The 17,257-nt window shown below is 35.8% G+C and overlaps 1 protein-coding gene across 3 annotated transcripts in view; it reads right to left on the bottom strand.

Moving 5' to 3' along the window:
- ARFGEF1 (ARF guanine nucleotide exchange factor 1) overlaps positions 1-17,257 on the bottom strand; it is a 103,946-nt gene that overhangs the window by 34,819 nt on the left and 51,870 nt on the right. For all 3 annotated transcript variants that reach the window (XR_013994696.1, XM_081069782.1, XM_081069781.1), the window contains exons 10-19: positions 14,853-15,087; positions 11,727-11,826; positions 11,482-11,621; positions 11,268-11,376; positions 10,471-10,672; positions 6,720-6,831; positions 6,171-6,376; positions 5,820-5,904; positions 4,470-4,641; positions 2,428-2,579 (exon numbers count right to left, since the gene is read on the bottom strand). Coding sequence is in view for 2 of the 3 variants with exons in the window: in XM_081069782.1 (XP_080925908.1) it covers positions 2,428-2,579; positions 4,470-4,641; positions 5,820-5,904; positions 6,171-6,376; positions 6,720-6,831; positions 10,471-10,672; positions 11,268-11,376; positions 11,482-11,621; positions 11,727-11,826; positions 14,853-15,087 (1,513 nt within the window). In the remaining variant the exon portion in view is untranslated. The remainder of the gene's footprint in view (positions 1-2,427; positions 2,580-4,469; positions 4,642-5,819; positions 5,905-6,170; positions 6,377-6,719; positions 6,832-10,470; positions 10,673-11,267; positions 11,377-11,481; positions 11,622-11,726; positions 11,827-14,852; positions 15,088-17,257) is intronic.

A 17,257-nucleotide genomic window follows, 5' to 3' on the forward strand; every position in this document is an offset into this window, starting at 1 on the left:
CATTAGAAAGTTCAGACGTACAAGTGTATAATCCCTAACAAAGGAGGATAAAGCACAGTCCCTAACTCCTCGTCTGAGCTTTGCCACTTCATCTCTCTGACCCTCTTTACTCCCGGGACTACCACTGTAGAGATGCTGCAGGAGCATATGAAGTGCAATCCTTCTAACATCCAAAGTACTACATGAAAGTAGTAAGTGACACATTCCATTCTAAGTAAAGAAACAGCACATCTATTTGGAAACCTATAAATATTTTACACAAGTATAAATGGTCCTTAACCCAGTGAAAAAACGTTTCAACGCCATTAGGAATTAAAGACAATGATTTCTCCAATCAAATTACACTTAATAATATCCAGGGGACAATGAAATTGCCCACTCATAATTGTATAAACTTCTGTAGAATACAATTTGGCAACATGTAAAAAGATTCTTAATGTTTATATCCCTTAACATTGTAACGCATTCTAGGAATTTCATCCAGTTCCAGTCAGTGCTTGTTTAGTGAGCACTTACTACAAGCTAGACATTGGGAAAAGTGAACAGAACAGATGTAGTCCCTTGTGAAGCTTAAAGTCTAGTACAGAGGTATACTAGACATATATTTAATACATTAAAATAAAGAAATGTATAAATACAAATTGTTATAAATACAATGAAGGAAAATCATAGCTGTCATGATTTGTCATGAAAAGGGACCTAACTTAAAGGGCACAACTCTCTGAGAAGGTAACATTTAAAATGGAAGCAACTAAGGCAAAGAAGAAAAGAGCATTCTAGGCAAAGCATACAGCTTGTAAGAATGCTCTGAAGAGAAAACAATTTAGGACATTCTAGAAACTGAAAGAATGTCACTGTGATAGCAGCATAGTAAGAAACAGAAGAAATCTCGCAATGAAGTTGGAAAGGCTGGTGGAGCCAGACCACGTGAGGTCTACAGACCCTCTAGTTTCATCACAGTATCACGCAGTCAGTGAAGGACCTCAAGGAAGAAGGTGACATTGCGTTTTATATTTTAAAAAGATAACTCTGGCCTCTGTAAAGGATAAGAAGGCACATAAGTAGACATAAAGATGCCAGTTAGGAGGATGTTACAGTAGTAAGAGTGAGACATGAGGGCGTCTGAAGAGAATAATGGCAGTAAAAGGAAAGATTCTTAATCTAGGTTAGAAGATGTTTAAATAAACTAGAACTAACCCAGAGAACAGATCACAAAAGCTATTTGTGAAGAATTTTTAATGATACAAGGAAAAACTTATGTGAGAAACTGTAAGATACAACATTCCATACATAGTATGATCACACTGTTTAATTAAGACAAAAAAGCAGTATATATAAACATATTAACAGTTTCTGAGTGGCAGAATTATGGCTGGTTCCTTATTCTTTGTTTTTTTCTGCCTCATCAAAAATATTTGAAAAAACAAAATAAGGGTGTAAAATTATTCAAAACCAAGAAGCTGCTTTATAAAATTTGTTTCATAATAAAGAAAAAGTGTCTTATATTTCAACAGCATTTTCTATATTATTCTACAAGGTAAGGCTGCTTATATTCCACTCTTCCTTCTAACATTATCACCCTAGCCTTACCTCCTATCCTATAATTTTTTCATCAACTTTTAGAAATATCATTATCTCATAGACCCTGAAGTAGCAGTAGAAGTAATCCTAAGTTTTAGAGTAAAAGGACACACAGAAATCTTGTAGCCGTAGTAACTACCCATACACATGTGTAGCGAATGTGTATCAGAACTTGAACTATGACCTTTGGCGTCGGCAGCCAGTCTTACCACACTGCCTCACGTACTGGTATGTACTTTACCCACTTTCCCTTTTCAAACTTGTCTAGACTCCCCCCCTACCCTCTATGATCCTTATGATGCACTGCTTACTCATTCTGGTATTTGGGGAAAGGATAGGGGAAAAAAACAGGAAAATAAAGGAACGGGAAATCAAACTTTAAAGAACCAGCAAGTACCATTCTTACCAGATCAACCTACAAACATAAATAATGCCCCTTTAATTGCTTTCTCTATTTTCTGGGCTCCAGGCATACTCAGAACCCTCATATTAGTTCCTGGGCCAGAAGCTTTAAAAGAAAACAGGAGGTTCAAGATCCCTTTGGAACTTTAGGTAACTGCAAAGGTTTAACTAGAACCCATTTAGAGAAAATCAGGCCAAGGATTAATGATCTTCCTCTGAAATCTTTCTATTCTTAAGATCACACACCTGATAATTGCTAATAGTGCATACCTTTTTACATTCTCGTTAAAAAAAAAATCTGCATTTGCTATATCCTAAATAACATGACTTTTGCTTCTGGGTCTATACTCAGGGGCTGCATCACTGTATTTCTTTACCTTAAAATTAGGCTGAACAAAATCATATATAAATATATATTACAACCCAATTATTAGTAACTCTTACCTTAAACATGGGTCTCACATGCTCCAAATGTGTTGCACTTGTAAAAGGTGCTTGAACATGGCTCACAGCCTCCATGAGTGCTTTAGCTGTCTTAGCCATCTGTTCCATTTCTAAGTTATACAGAAGTCTTCTCTGTTTTTCACTGGCTACATCTGAAACAACAAACACTCTTAGCATTTAAAATAAGAAGCATTTTAAAAATACTATTTTGATATTTTACTGTAAAATAAACACCACTAATTAACATTAATTAAAAATAGCCTTAGGACGCCAGACACAAAGTCATATCCTATATGATTCCATTTGTATGAAATATCCAGAGTAGGCCACCGAACAGAAAGCCGACTGGTATAGCCAGGAGCAAGGGGAGGCAGGGAACATGGAATCACTGCTTAATGGACACAGGGTTTTCTTTCGGGTTGATGAAAATGTTTTGGAATTAGATGGAGGTGATGGTTGCACAACATTATGAATGGAACAATGCCACTGAACTGTTCGCTTCAAAATGGTTCAGTTTATGTTATGTGACTTTCACCTCAAAAATGAAGAAAAAAAAAATTCCTGAACTAGGAGTCAGGGATAAGTGGAAAACCTACACAAAGGGAAAAGAGTAGATACAAATCCATCACAATGAAAGTATTAAGGGAAACAACCCAAACACAGGCTAGAAGAGATGCTAAGAGGAAATGGCATCTGAGAAGGATGCATGCTTGAGAATGGCATATCCTGAGTTAACAAGAAAACAGTGGCCCTGACACTCCAGGATGATTTTACTGTTTCAGCACACCACCATCTCCTTCCCATATCCCATTTCTCATTGATTTCCTACCACACTATACAAAATAGGCCAAAGAAAGTGAGATATGAAGATAATATGGGTATGAGAAAGAAAACCGAATCAGATCATCACTATCTACTTAGATGTGAAAATGAAGTCTTGATCAATATACTTAATGTTATAAGCAGAAGAACTAAAAATAACACAATCAAGTAAACTGCTGATTGGTACTAGACTGAAGTAAGAGCCAAGGAAGGCAAGTTCAAGATCTGGCTCCGCTACTCTTTGGGTTTTAGGTGTAGAGATTTCATAAAAGTTCTTACACTACACTCAGCTCATAGATTCTATGACTCTAAGTTTCCTAACCTCTGGACTTCAGTTTCCTAATCTATAAAATAAGGGAGAACTTAACTAAAATTCTTTAGGATCATGCCCTATGTTTTTCCAAGAGACAAGGCTAGTTATGCTCCACTCTTCATTTTAACGTAATTTCCCTAGCCTGACTCTCATCTTATAATTCTTCATCAACTTGTAGAAATACATATATCACACAGGCCTTTTTGCTTCTCCTGTCAACAGAATATTGCTACTATGATTCGTTCTGTTAGGTAAAGCCTGAGATTTCATTGCCGAGTAGAAATGCTAAGAAAGGCAGGAGTCCTCTTTCCATATTACTGTTTTATTCTTAAGCCACAACCTTCACCTCATTCCTGTAGTCAGGTTTGAGCTCTAATTTAATCACCACGGCTGGCTCCTAAAGCTGGCTAGAGCTGGGAAGTCTATACTGATAGAACTGTGGTGCGTCTGCAGCAGGGATTTCCAACTCCACAAGCTCCCCAGCAATCCTAACCTTCCCCACCTCCTTCAATCACTCCTACTTCCAGCTTCCATTTATATATAACAACAGATGAAGGAATGTAAATACGTTGCTTGTAAATAATAAGGAGGCAGGAAAAAAGATTGAGAGTTAAAGTCTGACTCCTGGGGTTGCCTGACCAAGCTCTGTAACTTCCAAGTCCACATTGAGATTAACTGCTAACGGGTAAGTGTGAACTAAATGCACACTAATCCACGCATATTGTGTACCATTTTCTATTAATCATTGGTCAGAGGTAGCTTTCTTCAGCACGTGGGGGAAAAAAAACCAAGCAAACTCTGTATTAAAATAACTTCTCATAAAATAAGTAATACTCTAAGCCGAAACACTTAAGAACTCATGTTTTTCCTCCTGAACAATCAGGACTCAATTGACTTGGATACTTACTTTGTTTGCTTGATTTTGTAGGGATCGTTAGTTCTTTTGTTTCTTTCAATGATATCTTTTTTCCAGCTATTTCATTATAGATGGCTGATAGATACTCTTCAGGAAGGTCTTTACTGTCATTGATCCCTCTATTCATCTTAATGTACTGCTCCTTTGTCATTTTATTTTTAACCTAGAAGGTTAATTTAAAAATTAACATTAAAAATTCACTCATATTTAAAAAATTTAAATACTCACATATAAGATGATTTACAAATACTTCGAGGAGAGGAAGTGGAAAACACTCAAAAAACCATACATTAAAAGGAAAACAGTCACAAAAAATGATGGCAATGTAGGAATGTGCCATCCTGGCCTGTACTGATTCACCTACTCTGATGAGCACATGAATAATTTGTAATAAGAAGAACAACGAAAAATGAAATTATTTGTTTTTGCCCAAGGTTTAAGAGCTCTAGTCAGAGTCTTTAAAAAAGACCATGACAAGTATTAGAAACATGTATCAAAAAGATTCAAATCTTAGTTCAGAACACAAATGTGTTCTTAATGATTTAAAAGCTGATTTTATATAACAGTGGATGTAGGATAAAAACAGCTGAAATTTATTTAAAATCAGGTAATAATCTCTCCAACTCATCGTGGCAACTGAATATGAGGTGATGCGGGTGAAGAGTCCTTGGGCTGTTTTGTCTGAGGAGTTCCTGTTTGCTCTGAGCAGGAACGCCCCACTGCGCACCTGACCCATCTCAGGAGGACAAGTCTGCAGTCTACACAATGGCAGGCAGCCCGTCACCATACTCGGGAAGTAGCACAGACAAAATGCTTACACTCTGTGTCTCCCCCAAAACCCAGACCAAAATCCAGAAGCCTTATGTTGTCTCTGAAGACCCACTTATTTAATTAAACACATTTCTACCACCTTTTATAAAGAATTAAAGCCAACTTTTCTATAGATAAGGCTCCTTCAAATTTACAAGAAGGTACACAGAATAATCATCATCAGAATTTGCAAAAATAGCTATAGAGAAAGCAGAATGTCCAGAGACTATAACTGGGATACAAACATTTATTTAGTTCAGATTACTCTGAAAACAGGTCTTTCTAGTGTGTCAGAAAGGGTGGGAGAAGCACTTTTCTTACAAAAATCTAAAAATATCACCATGCAAGTTTTCAAATGTTAATTTACTTTTCAAGGGGAAAATAACTCTAACATATTATAACTGTAAAAACTCATCTTGAGTCATGGCTCTAAAAAACTATAAAAGAAAGCTAGTCATTTCATCTGAAGTTGAATTCAAAAGAACTTATTTCCTGTGTCCTTTTATAAAACTGGCCTGGAAGAAACCATACCTGAGGACTGTGCAGGTCTGTGGTCAGCATGATGATGGAGTAAGCCAAAACGTAAGCGGTATCTGCGCTGGCAAAAAGGGTTTGTCTGCAAAAAGAAATGTATCACGTTATAAACTTACTGTTTTACAGTTTCACTAAATAACTCACCTCAAACCCCAAAGCACTTCTCATTTTATTTTTCAGCATTTAAGTTCTATACCATATTACAATTTTTTAATGGAATTATTTCATCACTTCCAGAGTGCAGACAATCAAGTTCCCTGGGGCAGGGGTTATGAACCTCCCAAGGCTCCCTTGCGTAGTGTCTTGGAGTTGGCAACCAATAAGCACCTGAATTTGAATCTTGCTTACCCTTGGTTGCATTCTAGGTATCTTGCAGCAAATTTTTCCATCAATCGATCAATTTTCTGAGCTTCCCCTGGAAGACGAAATCCTTCCAGAAACATACGAAGAGCTGAAACAAAGTCTTTTCCTGAAAAGTCATGCTGGTCCACATACGCGTACATGACTTCTTTGTTAAATTTATCATTATCTCCCAGGAACTCTCCCACTTGAGTCTAAAGAATAAGAGACAGAAATTTATATCCGAATGGACTGTTACATTTGCCGCACAGCCACTTAAAAAGCAGAAAAATGCGTAAGATTCACAGGTTTTGACTACAGAGTTAACTATTTCAAACATGGAGCTGAAGTTAAATATATTAAATGCATATGTTTTTTAAAAGATGAAGATTTTTTTGGAGTTCAGAAAATTAAAAAGCAAAATTAAGAATACCTAAGTCATTCTTTAAGTTTTACTTACATACTTAGGAGGGCATTTTAAAGGGGCAACAATATGTATTATTAACTTAAAAAAGAATTGCATAGAAAGGTTAGAATGAACTAAAATGGCGTTCTTACGGAGTCTAATCTTTCCTCTTGATGTAAGAATTGGGCAATATCTTCAGGCGTAGTGCCAAGCATCCCTTGTTCTTGGAGGTACTGTATTCCTCTCTTTGGTTTCTTATTAAATCTATATAATGTTAAAGTTAATAGGAACATTAGAAACAGAAAACCATTTGTAGTCCCTAAAAAGAAGACCTTAAACCGCAATAAATTTTATAATAGCACTTAAAAAATAGGAACTTATTTAATATAACAATGCATGAAAGTACAAAATACATTATGCAAAAAGTTTTATTTTTTTCTCTTTAGAAAAGAGCTTCAAATGGCATAGTTATCATTGATATGGATTTCACAGACCATATGAGATAACGATGGGCAGTAGATGAACTTTGAGTAAGGATACGAATACTTTCAATATTTCATACTTTTAATACACATATTCTCCTTCCTGCTTATTCTAATACACCTATTAGTTGTTAAGTTTCCTGCTTTTAAAGTACAGAACTTGAATTCCAGGGACGGTTTTAGCCACAATCTGACAGCATCATTTTTTACATATACATTAAAAAAAAAAAAAAAACTCTCCCGATACCCAATGTTTTCAAAATAAAGTCCAAACTGAGTAGCCTGACACACAAACCCTTTCTCAGTGTGGCTCCTGTTTCTCATCCCCACTCTCTCATCTACTCCCACATATCCAGTCTCATTCGCTAAACATAATGAAAGCATTTGCAGTCCATTTCCTCTGCATGCCCTTTACCTGCTCCACACCGGGGAACTGTCCTTCAGGCTTAAAGATCCAATTTAAATGTCACCTCTGTGTTTCCAAATCATTTGTTTCCTACTTTTATTGCACCAATAAGTACTTTGGTACCTCATCACCTGTCACCTGGGTATTGCAAGAATTCTTCAAATGGTCTCCCTGTCTCGTTTTGCTCACAAATTCTAACACATCCTTCAGGCTGCTTGGCAAAGTCATCTTCCTGAATCAGGAATCTGATGCTGCCGCTCCTCTGCTTAAAATCCCCCAACAGTACTCCAGTGCCAAGAGGCATAAGACAAACCTCCTTTACATGGAGAAGAAGGCCTTCTGTAATCTGGAGCCAACTCAATGCTTTCACCTCACCTACTGCTCCTGCTCTGCTCAACAATAGCCCTCAAATGTTCTCCCTTTCCGCTGTGCTGCCATTCTTTACCTGAAATGCCCTTCCCTCTTCTGTCCGCCTATTGATTCCCCCGTCCAGTGCTATGTCAACCATCACCATGTACACAAATTAAAATCAAACATTTTCCACTGAGATAAACACAAACCCTGCTCTCCAGCTCTCACTCTAAAATATAATTTTTTAAAAGTATAATAGTAAAAATGTAACAAATAATGTAGTCACAAAGTAAGAAGATAGCACAGAAGAAGTGACTAACTTATAGAGATGGTCATGCTCTATTTTCTGGGGAAGGTGACTGGAACTGAGCTTTGAAAAATGATTACATCTCTTATAAACATTAAGAAAAAACATCTCAGACAGAGAGTAAAAGGTCACACTAATACACAAAAACATAAAACATCATGTTATTATCTGCACTGTTGGAACAATGAGGTGAGATTAAAGAAGTGGCCGATGACGAAGCTTTAGAGGCCAGCAGATCGAAACATAAAGGGGATTATATACTATTACAAAAAGTTGTTGCTTTATTCTCTAAGAGCAAGAGGGGAGAAATAGAAGCAAGACTTGCATTTAAGAAAGATGACTCCTAGCTAAGTGTGAGAAAAGACTACAGAATAAATAAGACCAAACAAAGGTAAGCAAATTATACTAATGAAGGCAAGAACTGGTGGTGGTTTGCCTTCAGAGAACAACTGTAGAAGATGGAGAGAAGAAAATAAATTGCAGAAATACTTAGGAAGTAGAATCAATAGGATTTAGTGACAGATTAGATGAAAGGGGAAAATCTAAGGTTAACTCCCGGGATTCTAGCTTATAAATTTAGTAATATGCTGGCGCTGCTAGTCTAAAGAAATACAGACACAATAGGATTTTCTGTCTGTCTTTTGTTTTGGTAGGAGTATTGGAGAGTTGATTATGGAGAGAATGGAGACTGATAAATTTGGCTATGGACATGCTGAGTGTAAGAAGCTATGCAATATCCAGTGGAGATGCCCAACAGGCAATTACAGATATGCGTCTGGACTTCAGTAGAAGTATTTACGTTAAAAATAACACTTGGGAGTTGTGAGATGTTGGTACATAGACAGTAGTTGAAGTCATGTGAAAACAAGACGATCATCTACGAGAAGTCACAAAGTAATAAAAGAGCTGAGGGACAGAAGCCTGGTAATGCTAAGGTGTACGCAGGAGATTAACAGTCCACACCAAGACAGATTGGGAGCAGGGACAGGACAGAGTGGTATCATGAGAGGAACAGTGTGGAAGAGTATCCTGGGAGCACAGCAACATAAACACATCCCCATGAAAGTACGAAGCAGAAAGCAAGGAGGACTGGAGTTAGGGAGACGCCCCTCCCCCCGAAGCCCTGGGATGACTCCCTCTTACCCTGAAGTACTTCAAATAGAGTTATCATACCTGGGCAGCACTTTGTACAGTTCTCCATTATGGACATTACACTGCACTGTTCAAGTGTTCCGCCCAGAGTCAGACTGTAATCTTAAATGCAAGGCCCAGTGTCTTCATGCATGTGGCACACAGTCCCAGGCACCAAAGAAGAGTTTGCTGAGTGACCAGCAGAATTTCAACACGAATACATTTACACATACTAGACCCCGAGCCCCTCACAAGCAAGGGCTGTTTCATTCATTGAGTTTTTCCAGGACCTTGCATAATGTTTAGAACACAGGACACTTTGTAAATACTGACTAAAAAATTAGAATGAAGTATTAATGGTGACTTTAGGTAATTTTATGAGATCTTATAACTTTGTAACAAAGAATATGTGTACATTTTGTCAATTTTTAAAAATGCATATTAACATTGAAGAAAGGCATTCATCAAAAGGCACTGCTTAAGATTCAGGGAGAAATGCTTTACAGCAGAACTAGCCAGACAACTAAACACATGAGGGAATTGTTAACAGTTTACAGTAGCTAGATTCATGGAGAAAAGCCAGCAAGTTCTTGTCTCTTTACAGTATCTCTCTGAAGGAAGAGATAGATGGGTAAGAAGAAGGAGGAAAGCAGCATGATAATAGACAGGGCACAGCCAGGAGCAGACTGCTAGGCACAGCTTACTGCGCAGACTGACTGCACATGCTCAGCTCAGAGCCTGATACGCAGAGGAGCCAGGCTGGAAAGGGAAGTTATCACCTTATCAACGTATAAAAATGAAATCAACAACACGGATCAATAACAAGAGTAGCACATTTGTAATGGAGAACATATAAAACCTATGAAGGAGCAATGCTAGGAGTTGTTACCGGCTTAGGAAATATAATGGGGATTTTATGACTGAACTAAATAAACAGTGCACAGCTGCACAACTGCACAAAACAGCATATAAAATGTAGGGAAAAGTTAATGTCATGTGTATTACAAGGGTCTGTTTAGGCTAGACTGCAATGACTAAGGGGAACTGGAAGAGGAGCGACCAGAAGAAGTATCGGAAACGGGAGAACCATGCTCTTTTACTCACTGAAAGGTGGTAATAAGAAGGGAATAAAAACAAGCCGAAGGTGTACAGAAATCCAGAACGTGGTGGCCCAATCAAAGCAGAGGGATAGTCAATAACACTTCTATTGAGAATCAGACACTCACAAATCTATTCCTTGCTCTATTATTTCTTTTTGTTGCTTCAGGACTTCAAACTGTTCCGGGTTATCAGTGCCGGACGTCTGTGTACTGTAGCTGCCTATTCCTGACGATGATGTGGACTCCAGGGAATTTACACTTCCGTATCTGTTTATTGTCTCAGGGGGTTTGATTTCACTCGTCTCTTGTTCTGAGGGCTTTTCCTGACCTATAAGTAGAAAAACCAATACAGTATTCTGTCAAAGAAAAATACATATAAATATATATATGTAAAATCTCAAATAAGGCAAGATATTTCAATGTTGCTTAGATGTCTGTTTAATATAAATATCAGCTGCCATTAGTACATGCACAATTTGCACCATTAAAAGGAGTCCCTTTTGAAGTCGCAGGGCCTCAGGAGGGATTTAGCTCCTCCAGGGACTAAGATAAAATGAGGCAGCCCTGCAGTTATAAGTTTTTCCCGAGGAAAGGTCAACATCATACACAGATGAACAATCTTCTTAAAACATACTGGCTTTTATATGTTTCTTCTCTAACTATGCCTTAACAAAGTTGCATAAATATGCTTTAATGTAATATTCTAAATATTTCTAGGAAGATTTAGAAAGAAAAAAGTTTGGATAACTAAATTGGGAAATTCATAATTTTAAAGCTCATTATTTAACTTTATTTACAACGCTTCTTCATCAGCAAAACCAATAAAGACAGACATCCCAAAACTGGCTTCATGGCATCTGCAACCATCCTCAAGAGTATCACTTACCTTCTCTAATGAATTATAACTCAAAATGTAACCTTACCAAGAGTTGTCTGAGAGTTGGGATTCACATACTGATCCTTACTCCATTCAACCATACACTTCAAAATCGACACTAAGCATTCTAAGCCTTTTTTCCTCAGGCTCAATTCCTACAAAATAATCCATAAGGAGAATTAAAGAAAAGATCTTTTAAGGCAAACACACAGCACTTCCTCGGCAAAGTTTAAATTTGAAAATGCTTTTCAAGTTCTTACCTGAACGTTACTCATACCGAGTTCTTGACTGCCCCGTCCTTGAGCAATCTTTGATAGATCATTTACTAGTCTTTCAAATATATTTGCGGCATTTAAGTCACAGTCATAGTTTACATAAATATCCACTACACTCTGGGCATCTGTAACAATACAGTATATTAACAAAAGGAATATACTGTGTGAGTATATTTAACCTTTTAAATGTCTTATAATAAAACAGAGATAATAAGGATAATTGCAAATACCTGCACAAATCCTTGTCAATGTCTGAATAACCATCCATTTGTGGTCAAATGAGCTGGTAGAAGTTTCCAAAATGTATAGGAAAATTTCTTTAAAGAAGACCTGTGAGGAGAGGAAAACACCTGTTTAAAATATTGTTCACAATTCATGTATGTGACCACCTTTTCCATGTCCCAAAGCTGCAGAGCAGAGGTCAGGATCCAGGCTCCTCTGGAGACCAACTCCTCCTGAGTCCATGTCTGAAACGTCAGGACTAACACAACCTGCGCGGGCGACTTCACTAGCCCGTGCAGTGTGCACTGCACTTCACACTGTCCCCTGTCACACAGCCACTACGAAAGATATCTACAGACCTCTGGAGCACCTCTGGGTGATCATTTCTTGAACATATTTATAAAACGAATATAACTCATAATCAATTTTTAACACTCCAAAGAGCATAAACTTTGTTCTGGTCATCAGTTGTATTTTTTTCAGACATGATAGTATTGGGCAAGCGAAGTGTCCCCAGACTGAAAAGGAACTGATGTTGTAATCCACACAATAGAAAAGGATCTAATTTGCATAGACTGCTGTATTTTTATGTTTACTCACACATGGAAATCTCTATTGTCTGAAAACTACAAACTTATTTCTCACCCTTCTTTACACCAAATAATGTAAAGCACAAAGCAGTTAATCACCCAATTAAATAAATTTCAATTTAAGAGCTAAGAATTTCCAGATTCAACTTTATTTTGGAAAAGCGACTGTGACTTATGGGGATGACAAAGAAAACCAAAAAACAACCTATTGTATTAACATTTAGGGAACATATGTATTATGAATGTAGAAATTCATATTTATAATAGAAGATAACTAACAACTCTTCCCCCAATCTGGGTGAGGTATCCTTGTAATGTGCTTTTCTTTCACAAAATTCAACACATATCTCTTACTTGCTTAACGACAGACTTTTCTGTAAGACTGTAAGCACTAAGGGGGCATGTCTTTCTTGCTGAGCATTGTGTCCACACTGCATGACAGACAGTAGGCATTCGATCAGTATGTATGGCCACGGGTCCCAAACATGGTACCAAGAACGCTACAGCAAACTCAGAGGGATACCATGAGAATTTCTGAGGTAAAATTCAGAAGGAAATACATTCAGTGTCCACATGAGATCAGTTAGATCACGCTACATTCCTTTCAATTACATCATTGTTTTTCTAAAACTGTATTTTGGTGTGGCTGCTATGATAAAAAGCAGATGCTGCATGAAAAAATCAATGAATAGGAAATCAGAGTAGCAGTATCCAATTTGAGTCCAAGGTCTGAGAAGTTGTATAGTATCCAGTAGGCACACACATTCCAATTGTCAGTAATTGTCACTATTTAAAACTATTTTCACAAACAGACAAAGTAATACCCATGGAAAATAACATTACAGAAACTCTGAAGTGACTCATAAAATAAATTCTCATTCTCATAAAATAAATCTTCATCGAACAACAATCTCTACTTTGTTTTACAAATTGTTGGGTTTTCTCCAGTTGCAACACAGCTCATCTTGCATTTGAATGTTCAGTATTTTCAAAAGCATATCTACAGCTATCTTGTTTTATCCTTGTAATCTCCCCATAAAGGACAAGAGTGAAACAAACCTAATCTTTAAAAAAAATTTTTTTTGAAATAATCTACCATCTATAAGCAGACAGGAAATTTCAGAAGTATTTCCTTCTAAATTCATCCTTACAAAAATTTTGTATATCAAATTTACTCAACAAAAGTAGTAATCCCACCTTGATTTTTGTGATATCTGATTCCGTAAGAATTTATATTTCACACAGTCTACTAAATAGTATTTACTGAAGTGAAGTCTCAGTGTCCAAAAACCAGTCTTCCAAAATTCTCTAATGGCAATTTAAATGCCTCATCATCAAATGAAAGACTTTTAGGTGGTTACAGAAGCAGAAGTTTGAAAAGTTTTTTAAAAAGTTTCTTTGATTTGTAGTTCCTCAAGATAATGGGGAAACTGCAACTGCTGTTAGTTAAATGCCCTGCATTAATTTAACACACATATGGTAAACTTCTAAATTTGACAACATGTACGCACCAGAAATTGTTTCTTGTCCAAAAACATGGTCTAAATTGAAAAACTTTTCATTTAAAATACGAAGACCTTATTCTGTCTCATTTCCATAATAATGTTCTACATGAATTTAAATAGATTATTATAGAAAATTAATAATAAAAGATAGTATGATTATCTTAACCATCTCAAAACTCTGGGAAAATAATTTAGCTTTTCTATGAGCTAATGAATTATCGTTTGTCTTGAGTTAGGAATAAAAAATTAAAATTAAAATGTAATCTGTGTATCATATCAAACATAATATGAAGGGGAAAGTTGACCAGCATAAAAGTCAGTATTTCCAAAATATACAATGTCCCAACCAAAACTCATTTAATAAATGATAATTTGGAAAAAGCATCCATTAAGTCAGTTAAACAAAGTACGTACTATTTTCAAATGTTGATTTACTTGAAGGTGAAAACAAGATCAGTAATTGCTTACACCTGCACGATACATGCAGATATGTTTGGCAGATTCCCTAATTTAGTTTGACTAAGTCTCGGGCAGTATTTTAGAACCCCATGACTGTTCTTCTATATCGAAAGATCTTGGGAGAAAATTTTAGGAATACAATATATACATTACAAAAAATACAAAGCAAAAATTAAATTTTCAAGTGTCCTAAAATATAAGTCAAACAATATAATTCTTGATCACCTCTTTAAAGTGCCAAAAAATGGCTTAAAACTATGTATAGAAAGTATGTACTTAGGGCTTTAAGAAACCATTATTACATACCGTATTTATACACAATAGCAAAATAATTGTGAGGACTAAGTTAATTCAAGGCAACTAGAATCATTCAAACAACTAGTGTAAATTCCTCAAAGGCAGGGACTGTGTGTCTTAATTTGAGTTTGCATTCCCAATGCTTACCTAGTGCTTAGTGCTTCACAGGCATATGTCGGTTGAATGGGTTAATTAAAAACAGAGTACATGACAATACACAAGAATAATAATCTCATTTAACATGAAACAAATGAAATATCCAATACCTAAATGCAAAACATACCTCAATTTGCATCTTCAGATGTGTCTTGAAGTTTGACAACAAAGTTAGAAATATGGAAAGAGAAAGCTCAAAAACCTCTGGAACAGATGAGACTCCATTTTTTGAGAGTGCAACACACAGATACTGCTTAATAGCATTAATAAACATCTCATTTGTCCTGAAAACGGGTCCTGCATTCTGCAGAATGGATAGAAGTAACTGCAATGAAAGAATCTTGGATCGTAACTCATGAGACCTAAAAAGTAAAAAAAAAGGCACAGTATATAGACAAGTTTAACATTATTGGTCATAATAGGTTGTTCCTAAGATACTTCCTGGCACCATATAATTTCACAGACTTTTACATGGAGAGGAACAGAAAATTATACAACATAAAAAAGCAAGTATAGTACATGAACAAGCTTAGACACTAATAGGTAGTTCTACTGATGTACCCTTGTACCACAAAATTTTACCAACTTTTAAAATGGGAAAACAATCATTCATTTTTAACATTTTTAATATCAACCTACTGTTCCTTTAAACAAAAAAAATTTCAAGATTTATGCCTTATTCCTTTCTTTTGCAAATATATTTCACTTTTTAGAAATCAGTGAACTTCTTACATTAAGTGCCACACTTCTATTTAATAGGTCCAACGTACTTTGTCCCTATTTATGCTACTCAAAATCTTAAACACTAATAAAAAGTTTTGGTTCCATTAACAAGTTATAGCACGACTTCAAGTTTACTTTTTCAGTAACCAGTTAAAGTGTTTTTTCTTTTTTGAAAGAGAAAGGGGCTTTTAGAACATTTCTATCTCAATAGGTGATGCATTTATTCTAAAATTGTTTATAATGAAAAAGACATCAGCTTAAATTTAAAATTTTTTTTCTGATCAATATACTTTGCCATAACTTATGACTAGCATTTTAAGGATCAGATTTTCCAAATACAATTTTTCTCCCATTTGAAACAGACCTCTTAAACCCAACTAACCAAGGAGATTGATCCTAGGACAACTTTTCGAATGCAGAATACACTTAAAAGCTTTAGCAGCTGGTTCTTTATTTACTCCAAACTCTATATTCAGTCACATTTTATACCATATAGCAAACTTAATTGTTCCTGATTTCTACCATAAGAATGCTATGTTTATGAGTGTCAAGTAATTCCCAAATCTATGAAACGCTAACAAGGAATATTTAATTTCATATAAATGGGAATCATAACAAATATTACTATCTTTCAAATAAAATTGAAACTAATACCATGGCTCATTATGAAATAGTCATGCTTCCAAGATGGCTATGCCTCTGAATCTAAGAATATGTCCAGCAAATATAGTATCACACACACACACACACACACACACACACACACACACAATGCTTACATAAGTCAAGCCACAACAACTAGAGGCAAGACTGAATAGCTACAGGAAAATATGGAGTGGGCCAAGTTAGCTCCCCTTCAAGTCGAAGCCTTCCAAGGCTTATACACTATTATTGCTTCCTAGTCTAACTTACATTTATCACCTTTTTTCTTAATTCCAATAGCAATTAAAATTTGTAGCTCTAACATGATTTTTATGAGTATTTTATTTTTGTATCCCCAACAGCTAATAAAATCCTTCGTACATAATATGCTCAAAATAATTAATGATTTATGCACTATCTAAACATTTAAGTACCTACTATGACTAAGTCATTGATTAATAAAGAAATGATCAAATGACTGTCCTATGACACAACAGCATATACTTTTGATAGGCAAAAGAGCCTGGAAATTTCACAGGTCCACAGTTTTTCATGGGATAGTTTCAAATTATGATTCAATCTTAAAGAACACTTCCTGGATCATCATTTTAGCAAGGCCACAAAATATAGAGAGAAGATAGAAAAGAAAATTATATAGCTACAAAAGCTCATTTAAAAAAAATTATTCAAGATAGAAAACCATATATTCTCTTTTGGAAAAAGAACAGGTTCTAGGATTGAACAATCTGATCTCCTTCAGTATTCAATTCCAATATTTAACGACCCTGATGGTCAAAAAGGTCTTTTTTAATGTACAAATAAAATTTCCTAGTATTTGGTTTAAGTCCACTAAGTAGAAGGATAATTAATTTATATTATTCCCCACAAGAATACTTTATCACAGTAAACACTGCAGCTCTCCAAAACTGGATTATTCTTTTTTAGGACTAAATAAACACCCTCCCCAACATAATACGCTTCAAAATGCATATATTTTCTTTTGTGTTAGCATTCTTGGTATTTTACTTTTCTGTTTCTAGCATTTTTTTTTCAAATCACATGTTTTATATTTGATTTGGGAAAACTAAGCATCTGAGGCTTTCAAGGTCAGTAACATTTTTAAATCATAGCAAAAATGGCCTTCAGCATCACCACCAAATTATATCC

Source organism: Rhinolophus hipposideros (genome assembly GCF_964194185.1).
Source record: "Rhinolophus hipposideros genome assembly, chromosome: 13".
In the NCBI taxonomy this organism is placed as follows: Eukaryota; Metazoa; Chordata; class Mammalia; order Chiroptera; family Rhinolophidae; genus Rhinolophus; species Rhinolophus hipposideros.